This window comes from Cetorhinus maximus, chromosome 26 (genome assembly GCF_964194155.1).
Source record: "Cetorhinus maximus chromosome 26, sCetMax3.hap1.1, whole genome shotgun sequence".
Taxonomy (NCBI): Eukaryota; Metazoa; Chordata; class Chondrichthyes; order Lamniformes; family Cetorhinidae; genus Cetorhinus; species Cetorhinus maximus.
Genome location: NC_135904.1, coordinates 1,193,531 through 1,215,246, shown reverse-complemented (window position 1 = coordinate 1,215,246; position 21,716 = coordinate 1,193,531). Strand labels below are relative to the sequence as shown.

Sequence of the window (21,716 nt, the reverse complement as noted above, 5' to 3'; positions counted from 1 at the left end):
TCTGGAATTAAAAGTCTAATGATGACCATTATCATTGTTGTAAAAACCCATCTGGTTCACTAATGCCCTTTAGGGAAGGAAATCTGTCGTCCTGGCCTACATGTGACTCTAGACCCACAGCAATGTGGTTGACTCTTAAATGCCCTCTGAGGTGGCCTAGCAAAACACTCAGTTGTAACAAACTACTACAAAGTCACAAAAAAGGAATGAAACCGGACGGACCACTAGGGCATCGACCCAGAAACGACAATGGCAATCGCTACAGCCTGACAGGGTCATCCTCACAGAATCATACCTTACAGATAATTTCCCAGACTCCACCATCACCATTCCTGGGTATGTCCTGTCCCACTGACAGGACAGACTCAGCAGAGGTGGCAGCACAGTGGTATACAGTCGGTAGGGAGTTGTCCTGGGAGTCCTCAACATCGACTCTGGACATACCAAATATTTATCCAGTTCCCTCTTGAATTTGAAATATATTTTCTAAATCTCCACTCCTGAATGTGATAAAAAAAAACAGGAGTACTTACAAATAGAGCTTTTCTTACTTACAATCTTGTCTGAATAAGAGAAATGTTAACTGATCAGGTACTTTACCTTTGGTGAAACAAATAACAACGCAGGCCTTAACGGTTGCCAGTTTACTGATTCTTTTGCATTTTCTTTAACTGAAACTCAATCAACTTTAAGAAAGGCTTATGTTTCCTAAATGTTTTTACCTGGAGAGGGGTAGCCCCCACTGGACCGTTTATATTTGCACTCCTCCAAGACTGTTGTAATTTTGTAAAGGTGTCGAAAACCAGTCTTACATTCAGAGGCAAAAATAAACTGAATCTCATCCGCCTTCAGCTGAGGAAATATGTGAAGTATATCATGCACCTGCAAAAGAAAAAAAACTTGCATTTATTCAGCGCTTTTCACGACCACTGAATGTCTCAAAGCGCTTTACAGCCAATGAAGTACTTTTTAAGCATCTACAATGTGAGAAAGTTAACCTTACAATTAATCTATTACTCAGAACACTACTTAGGATAGCAGCTAGTTTATATACTTAAGGAGGTGGATGCTACATACATTTATCCAAATGTCTGTTGTTTCCTCATATATGATCAATGGTGTTACACTATCAGGCACAGATTCCACGAGTTTCTGGTGTTCCACTGGATCATCCACCACTGGGATAAACAAAGCAGGAGGAATCAGAACGATCTGGAGCCTTGTCTGGGGTCGATCCAACAGGATGGCCCATGCACTATGAGAAGATCAATATTTTATAGATTCAGGTATGTTGGCAATATTTATTTTGCTTTTTTTTAAAACAGGGATTTATACAAGTGTAAGATATGCAAAAAAAATGTTAAGCTGAATAGGAGAGACCTCAGGTGAATTTTTTGTAATTCCAGAATTCTTGCAAAAAAGTTAACACACCTAAAATTATTGTCAGGTGAAATTTTATCCTTAAGGTTTAGTTATCTGCACATAAAGCCTTACAGATATAGATCTACTGCCCTAAGTTATTCATCCAATAATGATATACTTAGTATCTGGAGACGATGTTCAAAAACATATCTACTTGAATGCCTACTGCAGTTAATGACTACTTTGATATCCAGGTACTACATGAGTAATGGGTAAAATTTCAGCCGCTAATATCTGAGGGCATGGATTTTACAGAGCTGCAATCATTGAATTTAAGACAATCTGAGCTTGAATGGGGCTATGCTTCTTAATATTCTCATTGTGCTTATAATTGTGCACTGAAAAGCAGACAAATCCTGCCAGGTACCAGTAACATACGCACTATTTTCCTTCTCGGGTCCATCCAACCCGTGCAATGTACTCTGTTCCATTAAAAATAACTTCAAATGGCTGGACCAACTCCTTGTCAATGACACTCGCAATCTGGAGAGAAGAAATACAGTATCATTGTTATTGTCATTAGAAACTTAGCATTTTTGAAATTTGGTGACTATTATAGGTGCTCACCCTTCCATTAGCATTTATTGTTACTTCGGACATCTTGAAGGTTATCTTTGGATTTAGAGTCCCTGAAATATTGAAAAACTTAATGAAACATAAGCAGTTTGGGTAAATTCAGAATTCAATCATAATTAAAGTACAGAAGTACATCTTCTTCACCTTATTTATCAATTTCTGTCAAAGGGAGAAAAAAGCAAAATAAATTTTGTTTATTACATTTATATTGGAAATGCTTTAATGAAATTACTCTATCTCAGTCTATTTTGTGTTTGGATTAATACCAGTATCCCTTACTCCAAGTCTGATATTCACAACATTGGCAGTTGACTAAGAGTGGGATCAAGATGGCATGTGTTTACACTATATTAGTATTGTAAATAAATAGTCATGAAACTCACATCTAGAGAGGCTAGTGAATGTATTGCTGTGACCTGCCTATGAGAAGCATATGTTAAGTTAAAGCACAATGGGACAGTACATTTTATAGTTGCATTCCTGCTGTTTGACCCTCTGAGTTTCAACAAAGAGAGTATGAATTGTATATGTACTTCATCTGTATTTGAGTTGCTCACTCTGAGAAATGCAAGGGTCTGTGTTTATGGCAGCAGTAACATGAGTCACTGAAACCAGGGCCATGGCTGGAGTGATTAGTGTGCCCACTGTGATGTGAAGAGTTCCAGTTTGCACAAAAACAGCAAGGCTGGAGAAAGGTTGGGGTAGCAGCAAAAGACCATTGACCTTTTGACTAGGAGACCCGGGCTAAGAGTGCAGTTACGCTTGAGTTTCTCTAGAAGGTAAATTTTGCAAACCTTTGCTGGGCTATTTGGGGATGACCAGAAAGTGTCTTATTGAACAACTGACGTGGACCTTCTGGGACAGTAACCAAGAAATAGCATGAACTGTGCCTGTAGGGATGTTTGCAAGTTAGACCATTCATTCTTCCATAAAAAGAAAACATGGATAAGGAAACTAACCAAGTTAGGAGGTAATAAGGAAAATTTTAAGAGTAAACAGGTCCAAAGCCTACAGCACTTTCAACAGGGTAAACCTGGAGCTGAAGAGTTTACACACAGATACAGAGATTAAGAAATGGTGACAGTGTGGCTATTTCTTACTAAAAGACAGTTTTTTGTTCTGGGCACCAAACCAAACTTTGCTGATTCACAATGCTGGTGTCATGGACCACACAGCTGGAGTGACAGTGTCTGCGCATTCTGCTGACAAGGTTTACACTTCAAGATTTACTCACATCTGGGCAGCTAATCTAATCATGCATTCCCCATCTGTTTTGCACAATCACTTAACCCACATTTGGGATGCTGGCTCATAGATCTGTTCCAAAGTGTTTGATCTTACTGTTCCCATCCTTCACCGTGGGAAGCTTGTTTCACTGATCTCTTCAATCCAGACAGAAGGCTGATCTCATTTTTCCCTTCTAGTTATTCCCATTTCATAAACTATGGGAGAAATTTTAACTCAGTCAAAACCCACCCTCTTGCATGGATAAAACTGGGCCTGATGTAGCTTTTGTCTGAGCCTATTTCTCTCATGAATAACAAGAACTTAAATGAATACTAGCCCTCAAACAACGCTATGTGCAAAGGAGTAAACTGGAATTGATAAAGGATACACCACTCCTATATTGAGTAGTACTGAATGATCCTGTCAATGTATGACTATGTGTTGTTTGCATCAGAGAGTCCAAGGTGGCCATTCTGGGGTTAATAAAGCATATTAGATATTATCACACATGCCACATTCCCAGTTAGCTAGATATTACACTATTATATAAACACACCAAACCACCACAAATCCTTTGACGTGGAGCAGTGTTCAAACCAAAGAGAACTTTTAACTTTAAAAGGAATAGCTGCAGAGTTAATACAGGAACATTCCACAGCAAATACCACTGCCAACCTGCCAAAAGTGTGCATAAACCCAGAAGAGGTAATCCCCAAAAAACAGAACATGTCATGTGCTGTTCCTTTTTCATGTTAGAGATAGTCACATTTTTAAAGTCTGTGGAGACCCATACATTGATGAACAATTGTAACTCAAAATTGTACAGTCCAACTGCATTACAGAACTTTCCTGCAGGACAGAAAACTGATCTTCATCTCAATGTGATGTCAGAACACACTACCCAGCATGGAAAGTGAAAAATATTCAGCTGAAGAATCAACAGGGGCCATGGGGAGGGAGATCAACCATGGTGGAATGCAGAAAGGGTTCAGCTGAAGGATCCATAGCAGGGAGATTATTCGTTGAAACCAGGAGGGATATGGGTGAATAATTTATTGAGGATATTAACACTGTTCACAATCTTGAGACACTTGATTCTGAGTGGAATTTCCACTACTTTATCTTTTCTATCAAAAAGACCACCTACTTTCATGTCCATTACATCAGCCGTCTTTCTCCCTCTCTTAGTTAATTGCTGCTGAAACCCTTCTCCCTCCCTTTGTCACCTCCAGGTTTCAATAGTACAATGCTCTCCTGGCCATCCACCAACCTACTCTCTAATTTTTTTTTTGTCATGTGCAGCCGGCTCGTTTAAGTGTGTGGGCCCTTTAATTTATTTTGGTGCGGCTGCACAGGCACGGTAACTTGTGCACAGCCTCTGTGGGAACTTTAGGGTTGCTGCACAGCTTAGAGGGAACATTGCCATTCTTCCATCTATCCACCTAGATTTCAGCTCATCCAATGCTCAACTTTCCCTATCCTATCTTGTACTAAGTCCCACTCAGCTATGAGTGAGCCCTGTGCTCACTAAACTACATTGGCTCCTGGTCCCCCAATGCCTCAAACTTAAAACTCTCATCTTAGAATCGTAGAAAGTTTATGGCACAGGAAGAGGCCACTTGGCCCATCGTGTCTGCACCAGCCATAAAACAAGCCACCTAGCCTATTCCCACTTTCCAGCATTTGATCTGTAGCCCTGCAGGTTATGGCACTTGAGGTGCATGTCCAGGCACCTTTTAAATTAGTTGAGGTTTCTGTCTCTACTACCCTTTCATGCAGTGAGTTCCAGATCTCATCTCCCCTCTAACCTTTCTACCAATCGCTTTAAGTCTATGCCCTTAGTCACTGACCTCTCTGCTAAAGTAAATAGGCCCTTCCCATCCACTCTATCCAGGCCCTTCACAATTTTGTACATCTTAATAAAATCTCCCCTCAGCTCCTCTGTTCCAAGGAGAACAAACCCAGCTTATTCAATCCTTCCTCATGGCTGCAATTTTACAGTCCTGCCAACATCCTCACAAATCTCCTCTGTACCCTCGCTAATATAATTACATCCTTTCTGTAATGAGGTGAACAGAACTGCACAGAGTACTCAAGTTGTGGCCTAACTAATGTTTTATATAGTTCCAGCATAACCTCCCTGCTCTTAGATTCTATGCGTCAGCTAATAAATAAAGATTCCATATGCCTTCTTAACCACCTTATCAACCTGTCCCACTACCTTCAGGGACCCATAAACATTCACTCCAATGTCACTTGCTTCCTCTACACCTCTCAGTATCCTGCCATCTACTGTGTAATCCTTTGCCTTGTTTGACCTCCCCAAATGCGTCACCTCACATGTCTCTGGGTTGAAATCCATTTACCACTTTTCTGCTCACCTGACCAGTCCATGGTTTATGGACCTTTTCCTCTTCATCTCTATAATCTTCACCATCCCTAAAGCTTGAGATCTCTGCATTCCTCCAACTCTGGCTTCTTGTTCATCCCAAAATCTCTTCATCACACCAGTACGGCCATGTCTTCAGCCGTGTAGGCCCCATTCCCTAGCACTGCCTCCCTAAAGCTTGCTGCCTTTCCACTTCCTTTTCCTTCTTGATGATCCTCCTTAAAACCCACCTCTTTGGCCAAGTATTGGTCACCACTCCTAAGACCTCCTTCTTTGACTCAGCATTGATTGCGCTTCTGTGAATCACTTTGGGACATTTTCCTATGTTAGAAGTGCTATATAAATGCAAGCTGGTGTGTGGGAGATATAGAGACCAATACATCTGACCAACATAACTGGACGAGGACACGCCACGAAGTGCAAAATAGGATCTCATCAGGTTGAAGATTATTTCCCCTGATCTAGCTGTGCCCTGTCTATGTAACAGAAACATAATTTATAAAATTTAAGGCAAAGAAACCTTTTTTTTAACCCTTTTACACACCATTCAAGTGAGAACTCACCTGGGCCTTGACTGCAGGACCCATAACTGATTGTTACCTGAGAGATAAGTGCCAGTGTTAATGTATCCAGCACACAATTTACATTAGGACAGTGGTTTTTTTAACACTTTTTTATTGGGAAATGCCTTCCTTTGTAATTGTAATGTTTCCACAACTAGAAAGTCACCCTTTCCTCAGGCATGCCTTGCTGTCATTTCTCTCTAAGAGGGTACACTCCCAACCTGTCATAGGTGCTTTTCATTGTCACCTGGAGTGCTTTTGGCCACCAGCCCCAGACTCCTTATGGCTCTTTGTCCTACATCAGTGCAACCATTCCATTACTGAGACCATGTTTTACTTAACTGTGGCTGATGCATAACTGCAAGATTGTGACTGCGATGCTGCATCACTTATTCAGGCACACACACCTAGTTTTGGACACATCATCACAGAGATCACAAAGTGCCCAACCAATGTAAACCATACATAACAAAAGAGATCCCTTACCTGTTCGTGGGTACCTGTATGAATCACACCTTCGTGTTTCAAGCATGGGTGAAGTCACATGGATGATTTCAACATTCGATTCATCATTCTCTTCATAAAGTATCCTGAAAATCCTTCCTCCGTCTGGAGCTGGGAAAGAATTTGAATATCAGCATCAAATGAAACAACCATTAATGTTAATTAGGATTAAGTAGAGTCTGTACTTCATTATTAGTAGGAATGTTTGGTGAAAAACTTAAACTTTTAACTTCTTTGATGTATTTTTCCTGTGGCTATTCAACTTCATAAATAGATTAACTAAGTTCCACAAAACCCCAATAGCGCACAGTGCATTTCAAAGAGTGAGCCTGGATCCTGGTTCTTAGTTTGAAACTGCACACATCTATCCATTCTCAGCCTCTTCTGCAAAGGCATAACTAATTACATATCATCATCCACACGTTCAATTTTCATTCAGGTACTTGGATGTCACTGGCTAATTCGAGAATCTTGCCATGCTGTTACACAAAGAAGCTAGAAACCTGCTCACCGTCAGCTCAATATCAGCAGCCCAAAGACAAGATTTATGTTTTGAAAACGCAACATCATGACATGTGGTCAAACCCAGAGATTTGCTATTGAAGGGCAGAGCGGACGATTGCATCTGGTTTCACAACGTTGTGAAACTGATTTTTGGCCTCCCCGCCATGTTGTCCACTCACGCCCACCATGACGCCCGACGCCAGCGGGCACAGAAAATTCTGCCCATTGTTTTTGTCTAACATCCCCACATTTTCAAGTGGGGTCACTGGATTGTAGCCGGAAATGGGAACCCTGACTAACTTTGCCCCCTCCCTGCTCAGGATCATTGATCCTAGATCACAGTTTCCTACTTGAGATCAGCTAACAACACAGATTGCGAATTTAACCCAAAATCTTTCTAGTCTTGAGTGGCTATGCACCACACTGGCTAGTGGAAAGTTACTGGCTTTAATATCATTTAATTCAATACAATCCCATGCGTTCACTTAATGAATATACTTACTGTCTTCAGCCAAAGGACACCACCAATACCCTGTGTACCGGTCAAACTCTTCCTGGAGTACAAAGCTAGAGATTCCCGCAGATTTAGGGTCATCTTCTAAGTTGGGCAAACCTTAATGATAAAAGTTGGAGAAAGCAAATATCAGAATGTAGAAACTGCTGTCCCTGGACCCTTGATGTCTTTTGAGGTCATCAGATTTGTCTGTCTGTCAACAGTTGTTTTCTTATTTAGTACCAGATCATTTCATTAAATGGATACTAAGAAAAAGATAATAGCATCAATTCTTTAGTTAGGAAGTTAGGAAATATCAGTATATGGATGGAATTCTCCAAACAAAAAATGTTGAAAACCATTGATGTAAATGTAAATTGTTGACAAACCTCATTCACAGGGAAAGAGGGCTGTAGATGTGTATAATAGCTGTTGGTAGATGTCCAGGATTGCAGTCAAAATCATAGAAAACTTCCTCTTGTTTGGCCCCACAGAGCACTTACCTTTTATTGTTCTTGACATCATACCATTAGTGCACATTCCATTTATCACTGAAGGTAGAAGGCTATCATTGGCTGATTACATTGGCTATAAAGCACATTGGGATGTCCTAGGGACGTGACAGGCACCATATAAGCACAAATTTTTCTTTTACTGGGCCAAATTCCATATATCTCTGTGCATAGAGTGCTATCAAAACAGATCCCATACATCACTGGTATGTAGAGAGTTGTTGGAACAGATCTTATAAGACTGTGGATGCAGGTTTAGGTTAATGTAGCATTTTCGTGGAACTCATCAGTACCTTTATGCGCAAAAGTTAGTCGCTTTTCTTCGCCTGTTTCAATGTTAGAGATCCACAAATCATTGCTGTGGATGAATGAAATCCAAGATGAATCGGCAGGGCAAATTTTGGGATCCATCCTGATGTTGGGACAGCTGGTTTTTACTGGTGAAGGGTTTAATGGCTCTTTCTGGAAAATAAAACAGCCAAGATATTTACTGTATATCCATTACTGTTGTGTCGTCTCAAACCACTTCAATGATTTTGCTTCTTTATTGTGGGATAGGCTGTTCAACTTGTAGAACATAGAAACCTTCTTCCTTACTGCAATGGATAGGTTTGTCCATTCCCTGATGGAAAACCTTCTCCTTTGACATCAGCAAGGTGTTCCTCATCTAACTTTCAACTAACCTCAATGGGGACACAAGTGTACTAGTCCAGTAGTACTGGGCTAGTAATCCAGAGACCTGGCCTGATACTCCAGAGGGATGAGTTCAACTAATAAATCTGGAATATAGTGCTAGTTTCACTAATAATGATCAGGAAACTACTGGGTTGTCATAAAAGCCCATCTAGTTCACTAATGTCCTTCAGGGGAGGGAATCTGCCATCTTTACTCGGTCTGGCCTACTTGTGACTCCTCACCCACACAATGCGGTTGATTAACTGCCCTCTGAAGTGGCGTCGCAAGCCAGTCTGTTGTGTCAAACAGCTACAGAAGGAAGAACTGTGGGTGTAGCTGCACCACATGGACTCCAGTGGTTCAAGAGGGCGGTTCATCACCACCTTCTGAAGGGCAACTAGGGAAGGGCAGAAAATGATGACCTTGCCTGGGGCACTTATACCGAGAATGAATAAAAAAACCTTTAAACAGTAACAAATTTCACTTGGGCTGTTCTTCTGTCAATTCCTCACACAAAGAATCCCTTAAAATCAATCCAAATTTTAGCTGCCAAGTTCACTTTTTAAAAAAATCAAATTTATTATGCCCCAGCCTTTAAATTACGTGGGCCTGTACCTCTGCTAATGAGAATATGGCTGGCTTGCTCGCAGACCTTCACTGACATCCTCTATGGGCTGATGCTAGGAGGCACTGGCCCAGCAACCCTGGTCTGGCTTTTACTTCCGCTCATGGAAAATGCCAAATCCTTTACCTGGTATTCCTGCATTAAGGGCAGGTCAGATCAAGACTGAGTGTATTGAAGTTTCTTCCTCCCATTATGTGGTTTTGGGCATCAATATCTTTGTCTCAGCACCATTATAAATGTTGCTGAGCTACTGGATCTGGTCTTCAACTACTCCTCAAACTCACTTTGTTAACACAACATTTACTCACAACAACAACTTGTATTTATATAGCACCTTTAACTTAATAAAATGTCTTAGGGTGCTTCACAGAGGCATTATAAAACAAAATATGACACCGAGGCACACAAGGAGATATTAAGGCAGTCAACCAAAAACTTGGGCAAAGAGAAAGGTTTAAGTACCTTAAAGAGGGAAGCAAGGTGGAGATGCAGAGAGGTTTAGGGAGGCAATTCCATAGCTTAGGGCCCAGGCAGCTGTAGGCACAGCCACCAATGGCGGAACGATTAAAATTGGGTATGCTCAAGAGGCTGGAATTGGAGGAGCACAGATATCTCGGACGTTTGTGGGGCTGGCGGAGATTCCAGATAAAGTGAGGGGCCAGACCGTGGAGGAATTAGAAAACAAGGACGAGAGTTTTAAAACTGAGGTGTTGCTTAACTGGGTAATTATATTAGGTGATTTCAACTTTCCCAACATTAATTGGGATAGACATAGTGTTAAGGGCTTGGATGGAGTGGATTTCTTGAAATGTGTACAGGAGAACTTTTTAGGTCAATATGTAGAGGGTCCAACAAGGGACGGCGCAGTGCTGGACCTAATTCTGGGGAATGAAGCTGGACAGGTGGCTGAGGTGGTGGTGGGGGAGCATTTTAGTGATAGCGATCACAACATGGTACAGTTTAAGTTTGTTATGGACAAAGAAATCGACAAGTTGCAAAAAATTGTTTTGGATTGGGGGAGAGTGGATTTTAGTAAAATAAGGCAGGATCTGGCCAAGGTAGAGTGGGAACAGTTACTTGTGGTGAAATCTACAGAGGAGCAGTGGGTGGCTTTCAAAAAGGAAATGGGGAGGGTACAGGCTCAACATGTTCCCTCTAGGGTGATAGGAAGGAGTAACAAGCCCAGAGAACCATGGATGACCAGAGATATTCAGGTTACAATGAGAAGGAAAAGAGAGGCTTTTAGCAGGTACAAGGGAAGCAAATCAGCAGAGGCATTAGTGGAGTACAGAAAGTGCAGGTTGGAGCTTAAGAAAGCAATTAGGAGAGCAAAGAGGGGATATGAGAAAGCCCTGGCTGGTAAAAGTAGGGAAAATCCCAAGATATTCTACAAGTATATCAATGGGAAGAGGATAAACAAGGAAAGAGTAGGGCCCATTAGGGACCAAGGGGGCAATCTATGGGTGGAGCCAGAGGACATCGCTAGAGTGTTGAATGAATACTTCACATCCGTCTTCACCCAAGAGAATGAGGATGAAAGTATCGAATTCGGGGAGAGAGACTGTGAGGCTCTTAAACAAATTGATATAGGGAGTGACAAGGTATTGGAGGTGTTCACAGGCTTAAAAGTGGACAAACCTCCAGGTCCAGATGATTTGTATCCCAAACTGCTGAGGGAGGCAAGGGAGGAGACCGCAGGGACTCTGACCCAAATTTTTAATTCCTCTCTGGTCACAGGGGAGGTGCCAGAGGACTGGGGAACAGCTAATGTGGTTCCGCTATTTAAGGAGGGTTGTAGAGATAATCCAGGGAACTACAGGCCAATGAGTTTCACGTCAGTGGTAGGGAAACTATTGGAGAAAATTCTTAAGGAGAGAATCTATCTCCACTTGGAGAGGCAAGGTTTGATCAGGGATAGTCAGCATGGCTTTGTCAGAGGGAGGTCATGCCTTACAAATTTGATTGAATTTTTTGAGGAGGTGACCAGGTGTGTAGATGAGGGTAGTGCAGTTGATGTAGTTTATATGGATTTCAGCAAAGCCTTTGACAAGCTCCCACATGGGAGACTTATAAAGAAGGCAAATGCACATGGGATACAGGGTAATTTGATAAGGTGGATTCAAAATTGGCTTAGTTGTAGGAGGCAGAGGGTGATGACAGAAGGATGCTTTAGTGTCTGGAAGCCAGTGTCCAGTGGCGTACCACAGGGATCTGTGCTCGGTCCCCTATTATTTGTCATTTATATAAATGACATAGATGACTATGTGGGGGGTACGATTAGTAAGTTTGCGGATGACACAAATATTGGCCAGGTGGTTAAAAGTGAGGTTGAGTGTCTTGGGCTACAGGAAGATATAGACGGAATGGTTAAATGGGCAGATAAGTGGCAGATGGAATTTAACCCTGAAAAGTATGAGGTGATACACTTTGGAAGGTATTCAATGAACAGCATGACACTAGGAAGTTCTGAGGAACAAAGGGACCTTGGCGTGTGTGTCCATAGATCTCTGAAGGCGGAGGGGCATGTTAGTGGGTTGGTTAAAAAAGCATATGGGACACTTGCCTTTATCAATTGGAGCATAGATTACAAAAGTAGGGAGATCATGTTGGACTTGTATAGAACCTTGATAAGGCTACAGCTGGAGTACTGTGTGCAGTTCTGGTCGCCACATTATAGGAAGGATGTGATTGCACTGGAGGGGGTGCAGAGGAGATTCACCAGGATGTTGCCTGGGATGAAACATTTAATTTATGAAGAGAGGTTGGATTGACTTGGGTTGTTTTCGTTGGAGCAGAGAAGACTGAGGGTGAGCTGATCGAGGTGTACAAGATTATGAGGGGCATGGGCAGGGTGGATAGGGAGCAGCTGTTCCCCTGAGTTGAAGGGTCAGTCACAAGGGGACATAAGTTCAAGGTGAGGGGCAGGAGGTTTAGGGGGGATGTGAGAAAAAACGTTTTTACCCAGAGGGTGGTGACGGTCTGGAATGCGCTGCCTGGGAGGGTGGTGGAGGTGGGTTGCCTCACATCCTTTAAAAAGTACCTGGATGAACACATGGCACATCATAACATTCAAGGCTATGGGCCAAGTGCTGGTAAATGGGATTAGGTAGGTAGGTCAGGTGTTTCTCACGTGTCGGCGCAGACTCGATGGGCCGAAGGGCCTCTTCTGCACTGTGTGATTCCGTGATTCTGTGAATCAGTGTGTTTCAGCAAGCACAGGGGTGATATACAAATGGGATTTGGTGTGAGTGAGGACATAGACAGCAGAGGTTTGAGTGACCTCAAGTTTATGGAGGATAGATTGTGGGAGGCGGGCCTGGGGTGCAGTGGAATAGACAAGTCTGGAGGTAACAAAGACATGGATGAGGATTTCAGCAGCAGAAGAGCTGAGACACGGGTGAAGGGTCAGCCAGTATTTGAGGTAGGAAATATGTGGCCTTAGTGGCGGTGCTGATATGTGGTTGAAAGCTCATCTTGGGATCAAATATGACCCTGAGGTGGCAAAGAGCCTGGTTCAGCCTCAGACAGTTGTCCGGGAGAGGGACGGAGTCAGTGACGAGGGGGCAGAGTTTGTGGTGGGGACCAAAGACAACAGCTTCAGTCTTCCTAAGAATTTACTGGAGGAAATTTCTGCTCATCCAGGACTGGATGTCGGACATGCAGTCTGATAATTTAGAGACAGTGGAGAGGTCAAGATAAGTAAAGCTGGGGGTCGACAGCACACGTATGGAAAGCGACGTCGTGTTTTTGGAGAATGTCACCAGGGGAAACATGTGGATGAGAAATAGGAGGAAGTTAAGGATGGATCCTTGGTGGACAGCTCACAGATTATCAGACGATGTGATTCTGGCTCTGAGCCATGGAGGTGGACTATCAGCATCACATGCTTTCCTGCAGGAAGGTAACGCCAGAGAGTGAATCAACTTTCAGCTATTTTACAGCCTTCAGAGTGGCACTAAAAAGGTCCACAAACCTTTGTGATCTCCTATCCAAAGAACGGCACTGGCATGGGGGTGTGAAAGATGAGAAAAGTAAATCAAATTTGTGGAGATGGAAATAAACAATGGGACTCACAGTGAAACCCGTGTTACCACCGTCCACCGTAAAGTAGATGTTGTTGCTCGCCTGGAACAGAAACATTCCACTTTCTTTGTGGAAATCATACGACGCAATTCCAATCGTTCCGATTCTTTTCCTTTCCCGCAACAGCTCTTCTTCACGACAGTAAACTCCATAGTCAGGAACGGACTGGGACATAAACATGAATCATCATTCGGTGTCCACATTTATTGATCAGTAAAATAACAACTGTTTCACAGTTTCCTGTACCTGAAAATAGTCCAACAGAGGTTTCCATGAGAGCAGCGGGACAGCATCTTTGTTTATCTTATGGGGAATTTCTGAGTAGAACAATCTATTTTCCCGGTTTTCATTTGACATAGCTGGAACAGAATGACATATTAAAATCAGTTACAGACCAGATCAATTCACAGTAACATTGTCAAGCGGTACTCTTGAAATCAACACTTTAATGGACAATAAACTGGAGATTATCAGCCTTTTCAGCTTGCTCCATGGTACTAATCTTGTATATATTCTCCTCAGTAGTAAATGTACAGATTTATGAACCTTCTACCAATAAATATACAACACTTTAACACTCATTACATTAGCATATATACAATTATGTATTAGCATGCACAGCAAAACATCAGTTATACTGCAGCTGTATTACTGGGAAAAATAGTGAAGTCATGGAAAAGGTGCAGTGTAGATTGACTAGGGTAATGTCAGGGATGAAAGGATATAGCTATGATGAGAGAATTGAAAAACTAAGGTGGTATTCACTGGAACAGAGGAGCTGGATTCTTCTGAAAGTATTCAAATTTTAAGAGCTTCAGAGTGTAAATAGTGAAAGAATATTCCCATGGGTACCAAGGAGACATACATGTGGGATTAGTGCTAGAAATGTAGAGGAGGTCATCAGAAGAATGTTTGTACATGCTAAGGGTTTTCAGCATATGGAATGCGTTTGTCATGAGTGACTATCAGTGCTGAGTCAATCATAGGATTTAAGGGGGAATTAGATAAATAATTGAACAAAAACATGAAAAGATTTAGGGAAAGAGCAGAACACTGAGTGGATAGCTTCAACATGGAACCAGGCTGGTGCAAGTAAAGGCACAGTAGATCAAATTGTGACCTTCTGCACCTTCACTGCTATGATTATATATGATTGGTAAAAATATACACAACACATGTTGATATACCAATTACTCCTTCCACAAATTAATAAATCCACTACATACCACCCCCCCCAATATAGATAATACACTCCCTACATTAATATACAAATTACACACTCCCAATATTAATATTTAAATTACATGATTCCTGCATAAATTAATATACAAATTATGTTCTCCCTTTCTTTCAGTTCATTCTCGTGATGTGGGTATTACTGGAAAGGTGAGCATTTTATTGCCCATCCTCAGTTGCCTTTAGTTTGACAGAACTGAGTGGCTTGCTAGGCTATTTCAGAGGACAGTTAATATTCAACTCCAGCAATGTCGAACTGGAGTCACATGGAGGGCAGAATGGGTAAGGATGGCAGATTTCCTTCCCTAAAAGACATTAGTGAACCAGTTGGTTTTTGAAGACAATCCTTTGGCTTTATGGTCATGTCTGTACTGATACCAGGTTATGTCAAGATTTTGTTTATAACTGAATTCAAATTCTCACACTAACATGGTGGGACTTGAACTTATGTTCTCTGAATTGTTACTTTGCTAACAGAACCACAAATATAGAAAAGCTAAACCTCTGTGCATCAATGAGTACCATATGTCGGTAAGCGTAAGACACTATTTGTATATTTATGTTAATTTCAGTGGATAAATATGTCAATTAATGTCCTTTTTAATTATCTCTTGGATAGTTGTTTGATAGTACAGAACTTGAATATTGCTGAAAAAGAGAGACATCTAAGCTTTTCGTCTTGCACTCATCAGGGCACTTGCAAGAATACCAATACAAGGGGAAAACAACAATTTATACCATGAGAAGAGAGTGCTGATTGGTTGGCAAGTGGCATTGCCATAGAGAATGCACCAGTGATGGTGACTGACAGTTAACTGCCAAGCATTGTTTCAAATTTAAACCAGGCAGCTTGACCCTGATTGGTCAAGGCACTGCCCTGAGGAATGAGTCAGCGAATGGCTGTCACTTATTTAAGTGTCAGTCACCATCACTGGTGCATTCTCCATGGCAATGCCACTTGCCGAATAATCAGCACTCTCTTCACATGTAGTATAAATTGTTGTTTTCCCCCTTTTTTTGGTATTCTTGCGAGTGCAAAATGAAAAGTTTAGACATGTCTCTTTTGTCAGTAATATCTCTTGGATAATTTTTATATTTTAAACAAATGCACCATCCTTTTTATTTCTTCACTTTCTTAAATTTTATTTTGATTGTTACCTTTCTTTCGCACAGAAACATTACTTTTTAAAGACTTAACAGTATCACACAAGCAAATTTTTTAAAATAGTTAATGTTCTTAATAAATAGGTTTACAATTTTGATGCACATTACACTGAAGGAAGTTTCACCACATTTCTCAACTCAGCTCTTACTAATCTTTTCTATCTAATTTTTGAATTTGTTTCCTCTGTTACAACTTCAGTTTTAGTTTCTTAAAGCTGCCCAGATTGCTCTTTAACATTAATTTGACATATTTCACTGCCATCATTGCTTTTTTTGTTAGCATGGTGGAAGGGTTCAGAGGAGAAAGTAGGCTCCACAAGAGCAGTGATTAAACATGTACAAGTTAGCTTGAGAAAAAAACTCCCACGCTGGAAAGATAGTGGGACCAGCGTATTGGCAGGGCATGTGAAAGAGAACTTAAGCGAAGGGGACGGATAGGAAAGGAAAGGAGTGTAGGGAAGGAGTGAGGCAAACAGGATCTGATGCTTCAGGCTGTACCCATACTGGGTCTTATTAACACACTGCCAGCTAACTAAGGAGACGCCAGTGTCTCCCCATGCTGTGAAGTTTACCAAACAGTAACACCCTGTAGTGAGCAAGGTGCCGGCCTGATTATAGGGTGGTCTCTCTAAGAAGGAAGTGTTTTTGTCCATGTATATAACATCTCAGTGCATGTGTGAGTGCAGCATTTATCATAAGTGCATTATTTTTTCATGAGTGTACTGTCCACATACAATACACATGTCTAGGTACATTAACAGTGAATATTTGTGTGGACAACTTGTATGATATGCATGATATCCATATTTGTGCACTACAGATATCACCTGTGTGACTGTTTAGGTATGCAGTACCTGTATGCACACCATATGAATCTAGATACTGATACTGCTGGCTGCACTAGGAGGAAATTTGCCAATGTATTTGATCCATCCCAAATAGGTGGAATCTCACAAAGTTCTGACATACAGAAGAGTTAAAATAAAATGCTCATTGTTTTTGCTGTAGACTGAAGCTTGTAACCCAACAGCCATTGTCACAAGTCTTTTGCAAAGGAAGGCACTTAATGGTATGCAACAGTTCCATTGTTATTTTACACATTATTCTCCTCTTCCAGCCTCCTCCACTAGGAGAAAGGAAGTTCTGACCACATGAGGGTAAGGCAACGTCCTCCAGGTCAGGGAGAGGATAGGGTCTGGGACATGTGTTATTAATTAATCTGCTCTTGTCTCCAAGTGACTACTTACAGAGCAGCAATGCTGGATACTAGAGGGGCCAGTTTGGAGTAGCAGAAAAGAGAAATAACAACTGATTCCTTGGTCTGAGTTGGGTGATCTTAGCCAGGATAGAAGGGTTATAATTAACCTTAGCGGTCTTAAGCTAGAGAGAGTAAGCGTCCCCTTTGCTGATGGCTGTCTAGTGACCCTTCCTGGAATTACACTTGTCTGCACTGCAGCTGGAGCTAGATCAGCTCACTGTGACATACTTCATAGTCAGAAACTTGCTATCTAGGGTCAAAACTGGTGGTGGGAGATAGAGCATAGATTACCCCAGAATGAATGCCTGTGTGTTCATAAAGAACAAGCATTTTCTGTATGTAGTTTAGTGATGTAAACTGGACAAGAATGAATTGTCATAAGCCGTGTAAAATGGTGGATGATGTGCTTGTTAAAGAAATACCCTATTAGTCACATTTTGACAACTAAAGAAATAATGATGACCTGATTGTTCTTAAAATAAAAGTTACGGTTGTTGCATACATCAATCATAACACTGGAAGAACAAGCAAACAGAGGCAGGCACATCCAGACATAAAACACAGATATGGACGGCATAATACTAATGCGACTACCAGTCGTGTAGAATAAGGTGTGAATTGTAACAGATGAAACTACAGGCCTGCTACAGCTGGGAGACAGAGGCTGCTCACCTAGATAATAGATCCTATCTGAATGAGGCCCTTCAGGATCATTTTTCTTTACAAAATAAAAATCATGAGGAGGTTTTGCCATCATGTGCCCATGCAGCTTCCTGCTGTCAGTGATTAACTTCCGTAAGCGACTCCAGGAGTACCTCGCCACATAGTATGGCTCAAGTTCTTCTGCCTCTTCAATGTCCACAGCAGCACTTGCAGAGGCTGTTTCAAAGACCTCAATGTTAGGTTGCTCAGTTTCCATTGCTGCAGCCATCACCTCTCCTCCTAAAAGATGAGGACAGAGAATTAAATACAAACTGCAGTAGTGCAACAATCAGAGAACATTACCTCAGCAATTGTAGCACAATGCAAGGTCAACACCCTATCCTTCGAGTACATTACTCTTCATGCCCATAACTCAAAGCAATCTGGCTCAGAGAATATAGTGTCACACATTTTGCTTTCCTGCAAGAAGCTCTTTTGTTTTCAGGTGGAAATATAGTGGGCACACGCTCTGTAATATGAGTTGATCTTATGGTGAAATGTTCATGAGGTTTTCAGTACAAAGACTCAGTGACGGATTTGAGAACTGTAACGCAACTGGAGATCACTCAGTTTAAAAAAAAGAGGACCTGATGATTTGGCACCTTGGTAATGCTGGTAGCCCAACATTTATATCTTACTGCCTCAGGTCAAGCGAAGAAAAATAAACCTCAATGTTGAAGAACAGCTTTTGTTCCTGCTTTTTAACTCAAATTTCCAAGCAGCCAAATCAAAACATTAAACAGGCAGCAGCTCTAAACAGAATCATATAATGCGTCATTTTCAGTTTAACGTTTTAAAAGGAAAATCACAGAGTTGTTACAGTGCAGGATGAGGCCATTCGGCCCAATGTGTTTGCACCGGCTCTCTGAATGAGCATTTCACCTGGTGCCATTCGCCCCGTGAACCCTGAACGTTGTTTCTTTTCAAATTATCAGCCGATTCCCTCTTGAACGCCCCGGTTGAACCTGCCTCGACCACGGTCTCAGGCAGCGCATTCCAAACCCTAACCGCTCGCTCGCTGTGTGAAAAAGTTTTTCCTCGTGTCGCTTTTGCAAAAATGTCTTTTTTTTAAAAAAATAAGGAGGGCGGCTGGGGATTGGCAGGAAATTCCAAAGGGGGGAGTGGTGGGGAGGGGGAAATGACAATACAACAGAAATCTGAATTTAAATAAAATGGTTCCTGAAGCTCCCAAATGTTTCAGCCTCTGAGCGAACCCCGGGATTGGGACAAGCTGAATTTGGCTCTGGTTCAGGTTAAGCGAATTATTTTGGAAAATTCCAGATTTCGAACATTTCGATAGTTGCTTTGTGAAGAAATCATGACAACATCTGCCTGGCTTCAGGGGGAGGGAAAGGAATTGATTTTATTTTGTAAATTACAAATGAATATAACATTTTATTTAATCAATGTGTCTCTCCCCCCCCCCCCCCCCCCCAGGTAAAAGCAACAATTTATATAATGATTTGTTTTTAAATTCTCACCCACACAAACTCCCTCACCCTCTTCCTGGCTCTTTATACACTTCCGCTTTCCTCCACTTCCGCTGCCAACGATATACGAGGCCGGGGGCAGGATGGCCGCCCGCGGCTCGGGGGCTGCTGCACCTCCCGAGGCAGAGCCCCCTGCAGCTGCAGTACCGGCAGACCTCCGTCCACAGCGCCACCTCCGGTCCCTCGCCGCCACAGGCCGACAGCAACCCGGCCGGCCGGCGTCGCCCGCAGAGGGCCGGCTGCGCATCCCTGAGCACCCAGGGTCCAGCATCCCAGGATAGTGACAGTGCAGAGGGAGGCCATTCGGCCCGTCGTGTCCGCACCGGCTCTCTGGGGCATTTTAACTTAGTGCCATCTCCTTTGGCTGAGCTCAGTCAAGGGGGTTGGAGCTGCTGCAGCCACACATGCGCTTTGAAGGGGAGTTAGGGATAGTGATGGCAGAGGCGTCAAAGTTCTTTCCATCACATGGGCTGACCAGCCACTCTTACCGCCTGCCGCTGGCATGTGTTGGAAGCATTTGCAGATTGATACTCAACCTGTTTGGCCAGGCTATGGTCGCCCCTTTCCCTGGTTATCAAATCCTGGGGTGGCATTCAAACCCAGAGCTCCGAGCTCAGGGACACTACCCACTGCGCCACCAAACCTGCAATTAGGCTACACTGGGATTAGCGTTCTGGAGACCCGGACTGCTGCAAAGCACGAGTTAAAATTCCAATACGGCACCTGGAGGGTTTAAGTTTGGTTAATGAAATATACCTGGGGACGAATTTTCAGCCAAGGTCTGGACTGCGGGAGGAGACCTTTCAGCCCCTCGAGCCTGCTCCACCATTCAGCCAGATCATGGCTGATCTTCTATCTCAATGCCATTTTCCTGCATTATCCCCCATATCTTTTAATATCTAGAAAACTATTGATCTTAAAGTTATCAAGAGATATGGGGATAAAGCGGGAAAATGGTGAAGCAGGTTCAAAGAGCCAAATGGCCTAATGCACTTCCTATTTATTATGTCCCTATGTCTGATGTGACAGGAGACATTTCTGGCTCATATACCTTATTAAAAGGCATTTTCAACAGCTTGTGCCTCACTTTGAAGGAAATTTATATTTCATTGTAAACCTATTGGCCCTGATGGCTGTGTGAAGTACATATTTAAGACATTTAAGACATATTTTTTGAGGAGGTGACCAGGTATGTAGATGAGGGTAGTGCAGTTGATGGAGTTTATATGGATTTCAGTAAATCCTTTGACAAGGTCCCACATGGGAGACTTATAAAGAAGGTAAAGGCACATGGGATACAGGGTAATTTGATAAGGTGGATTCAAAATTGGCTTAGTTGTAGGAGGCAGAGGGTGATGACAGGAAGTGACTGGAAGCCAGTGTCCAGTGGCGTATCACAGGGATCTGTGCTGGGTCCCCTATTATTTGTCATTTATATAAACAACATAGATGACTATGTGGGGGGTAGGATTAGTAAGTTTGCGGACGACACAAATATTGGCCGGGTGGTTAACAGTGAGGTTGAGTGTCTTAGGCTACAGGAAGATATAGACGGGATGGTCAAATGGGCTGATAAGTGGCAGATGGAATTTAACCCTGAAAAGTGTGAGGTGATACACTTTAGAAGGAGTAATTTGACAAGGAAGTATTCAATGAACGGCATGACACTAGGAAGTTCTGAGGAACAAAGGGACCTTGGTGTGTGTGTCCATAGATCTCTGAAGGCGGAGGGGCATGTTAGTGGGGTGGTGAAAAAGGCATATGGGACACTTGCCTTTATCAATCGAGGCATAGATTACAAAAGTAGGGAGGTCATGTTGGACTTGTATAGAACCTTGGTGAGGCCACAGCTGGAGTACTGTGTGCAGTTCTGGTCGCCACATTATAGGAAGGATGTGATTGCACTGGAGGGGGTGCAGAGGAGATTCACCAGGATGTTGCCTGGGATGAAATATTTAAGTTATGAAGAGAGGTTGGATAGACTTGGGTTGTTTTCATTGGAGCAGAGAAGACTGAGGGGCAACCTGATCGAGGTGTACAAGATTATGAGGGGCATGGACAGGGTGGATAGGGAGCAGCTGTTCCCCTTAGTTGAAGGGTCAGTCACAAGGGGGCATAAGTTCAAGGTGAGGGGCAGGAGGTTTAGGGGGGATGTGAGGAAAAACTTTTTTACCCAGAGGGTGGTGACAGTCTAGAATGCACTTCCTGGGAGGGTGGTGGAGCTGGGTTGCCTCACATCCTTTAAAAAGTACCTGGATAAACACTTGGCACATCATAACATTCAAGGTTATGG

General features: G+C 42.5%; 1 protein-coding gene across 2 annotated transcripts in view; it reads right to left on the bottom strand.

The window, feature by feature from the left end:
- The window catches only part of LOC144668203 (dipeptidyl peptidase 8-like), a 35,021-nt gene extending 15,499 nt beyond the window's left edge, over positions 1-19,522 (bottom strand). The window contains exons 1-11 of one of the 2 annotated variants that reach the window (XM_078529955.1): positions 19,415-19,522; positions 17,904-18,173; positions 13,820-13,932; positions 13,565-13,738; positions 8,484-8,652; positions 7,688-7,798; positions 6,664-6,792; positions 1,990-2,051; positions 1,805-1,905; positions 1,078-1,255; positions 723-882 (exon numbers count right to left, since the gene is read on the bottom strand). In XM_078529955.1, the coding sequence (XP_078386081.1) occupies positions 723-882; positions 1,078-1,255; positions 1,805-1,905; positions 1,990-2,051; positions 6,664-6,792; positions 7,688-7,798; positions 8,484-8,652; positions 13,565-13,738; positions 13,820-13,932; positions 17,904-18,162 (1,456 nt within the window). In that variant the 5' untranslated portion in view covers positions 18,163-18,173; positions 19,415-19,522. Of the gene's footprint in view, positions 1-722; positions 883-1,077; positions 1,256-1,804; positions 1,906-1,989; positions 2,052-6,663; positions 6,793-7,687; positions 7,799-8,483; positions 8,653-13,564; positions 13,739-13,819; positions 13,933-17,903; positions 18,175-19,414 lie in introns of those variants that run through there. The other variant, XM_078529956.1, reaches the window with a different exon arrangement.
- Between the last annotated feature and the right edge of the window lie 2,194 nt (positions 19,523-21,716).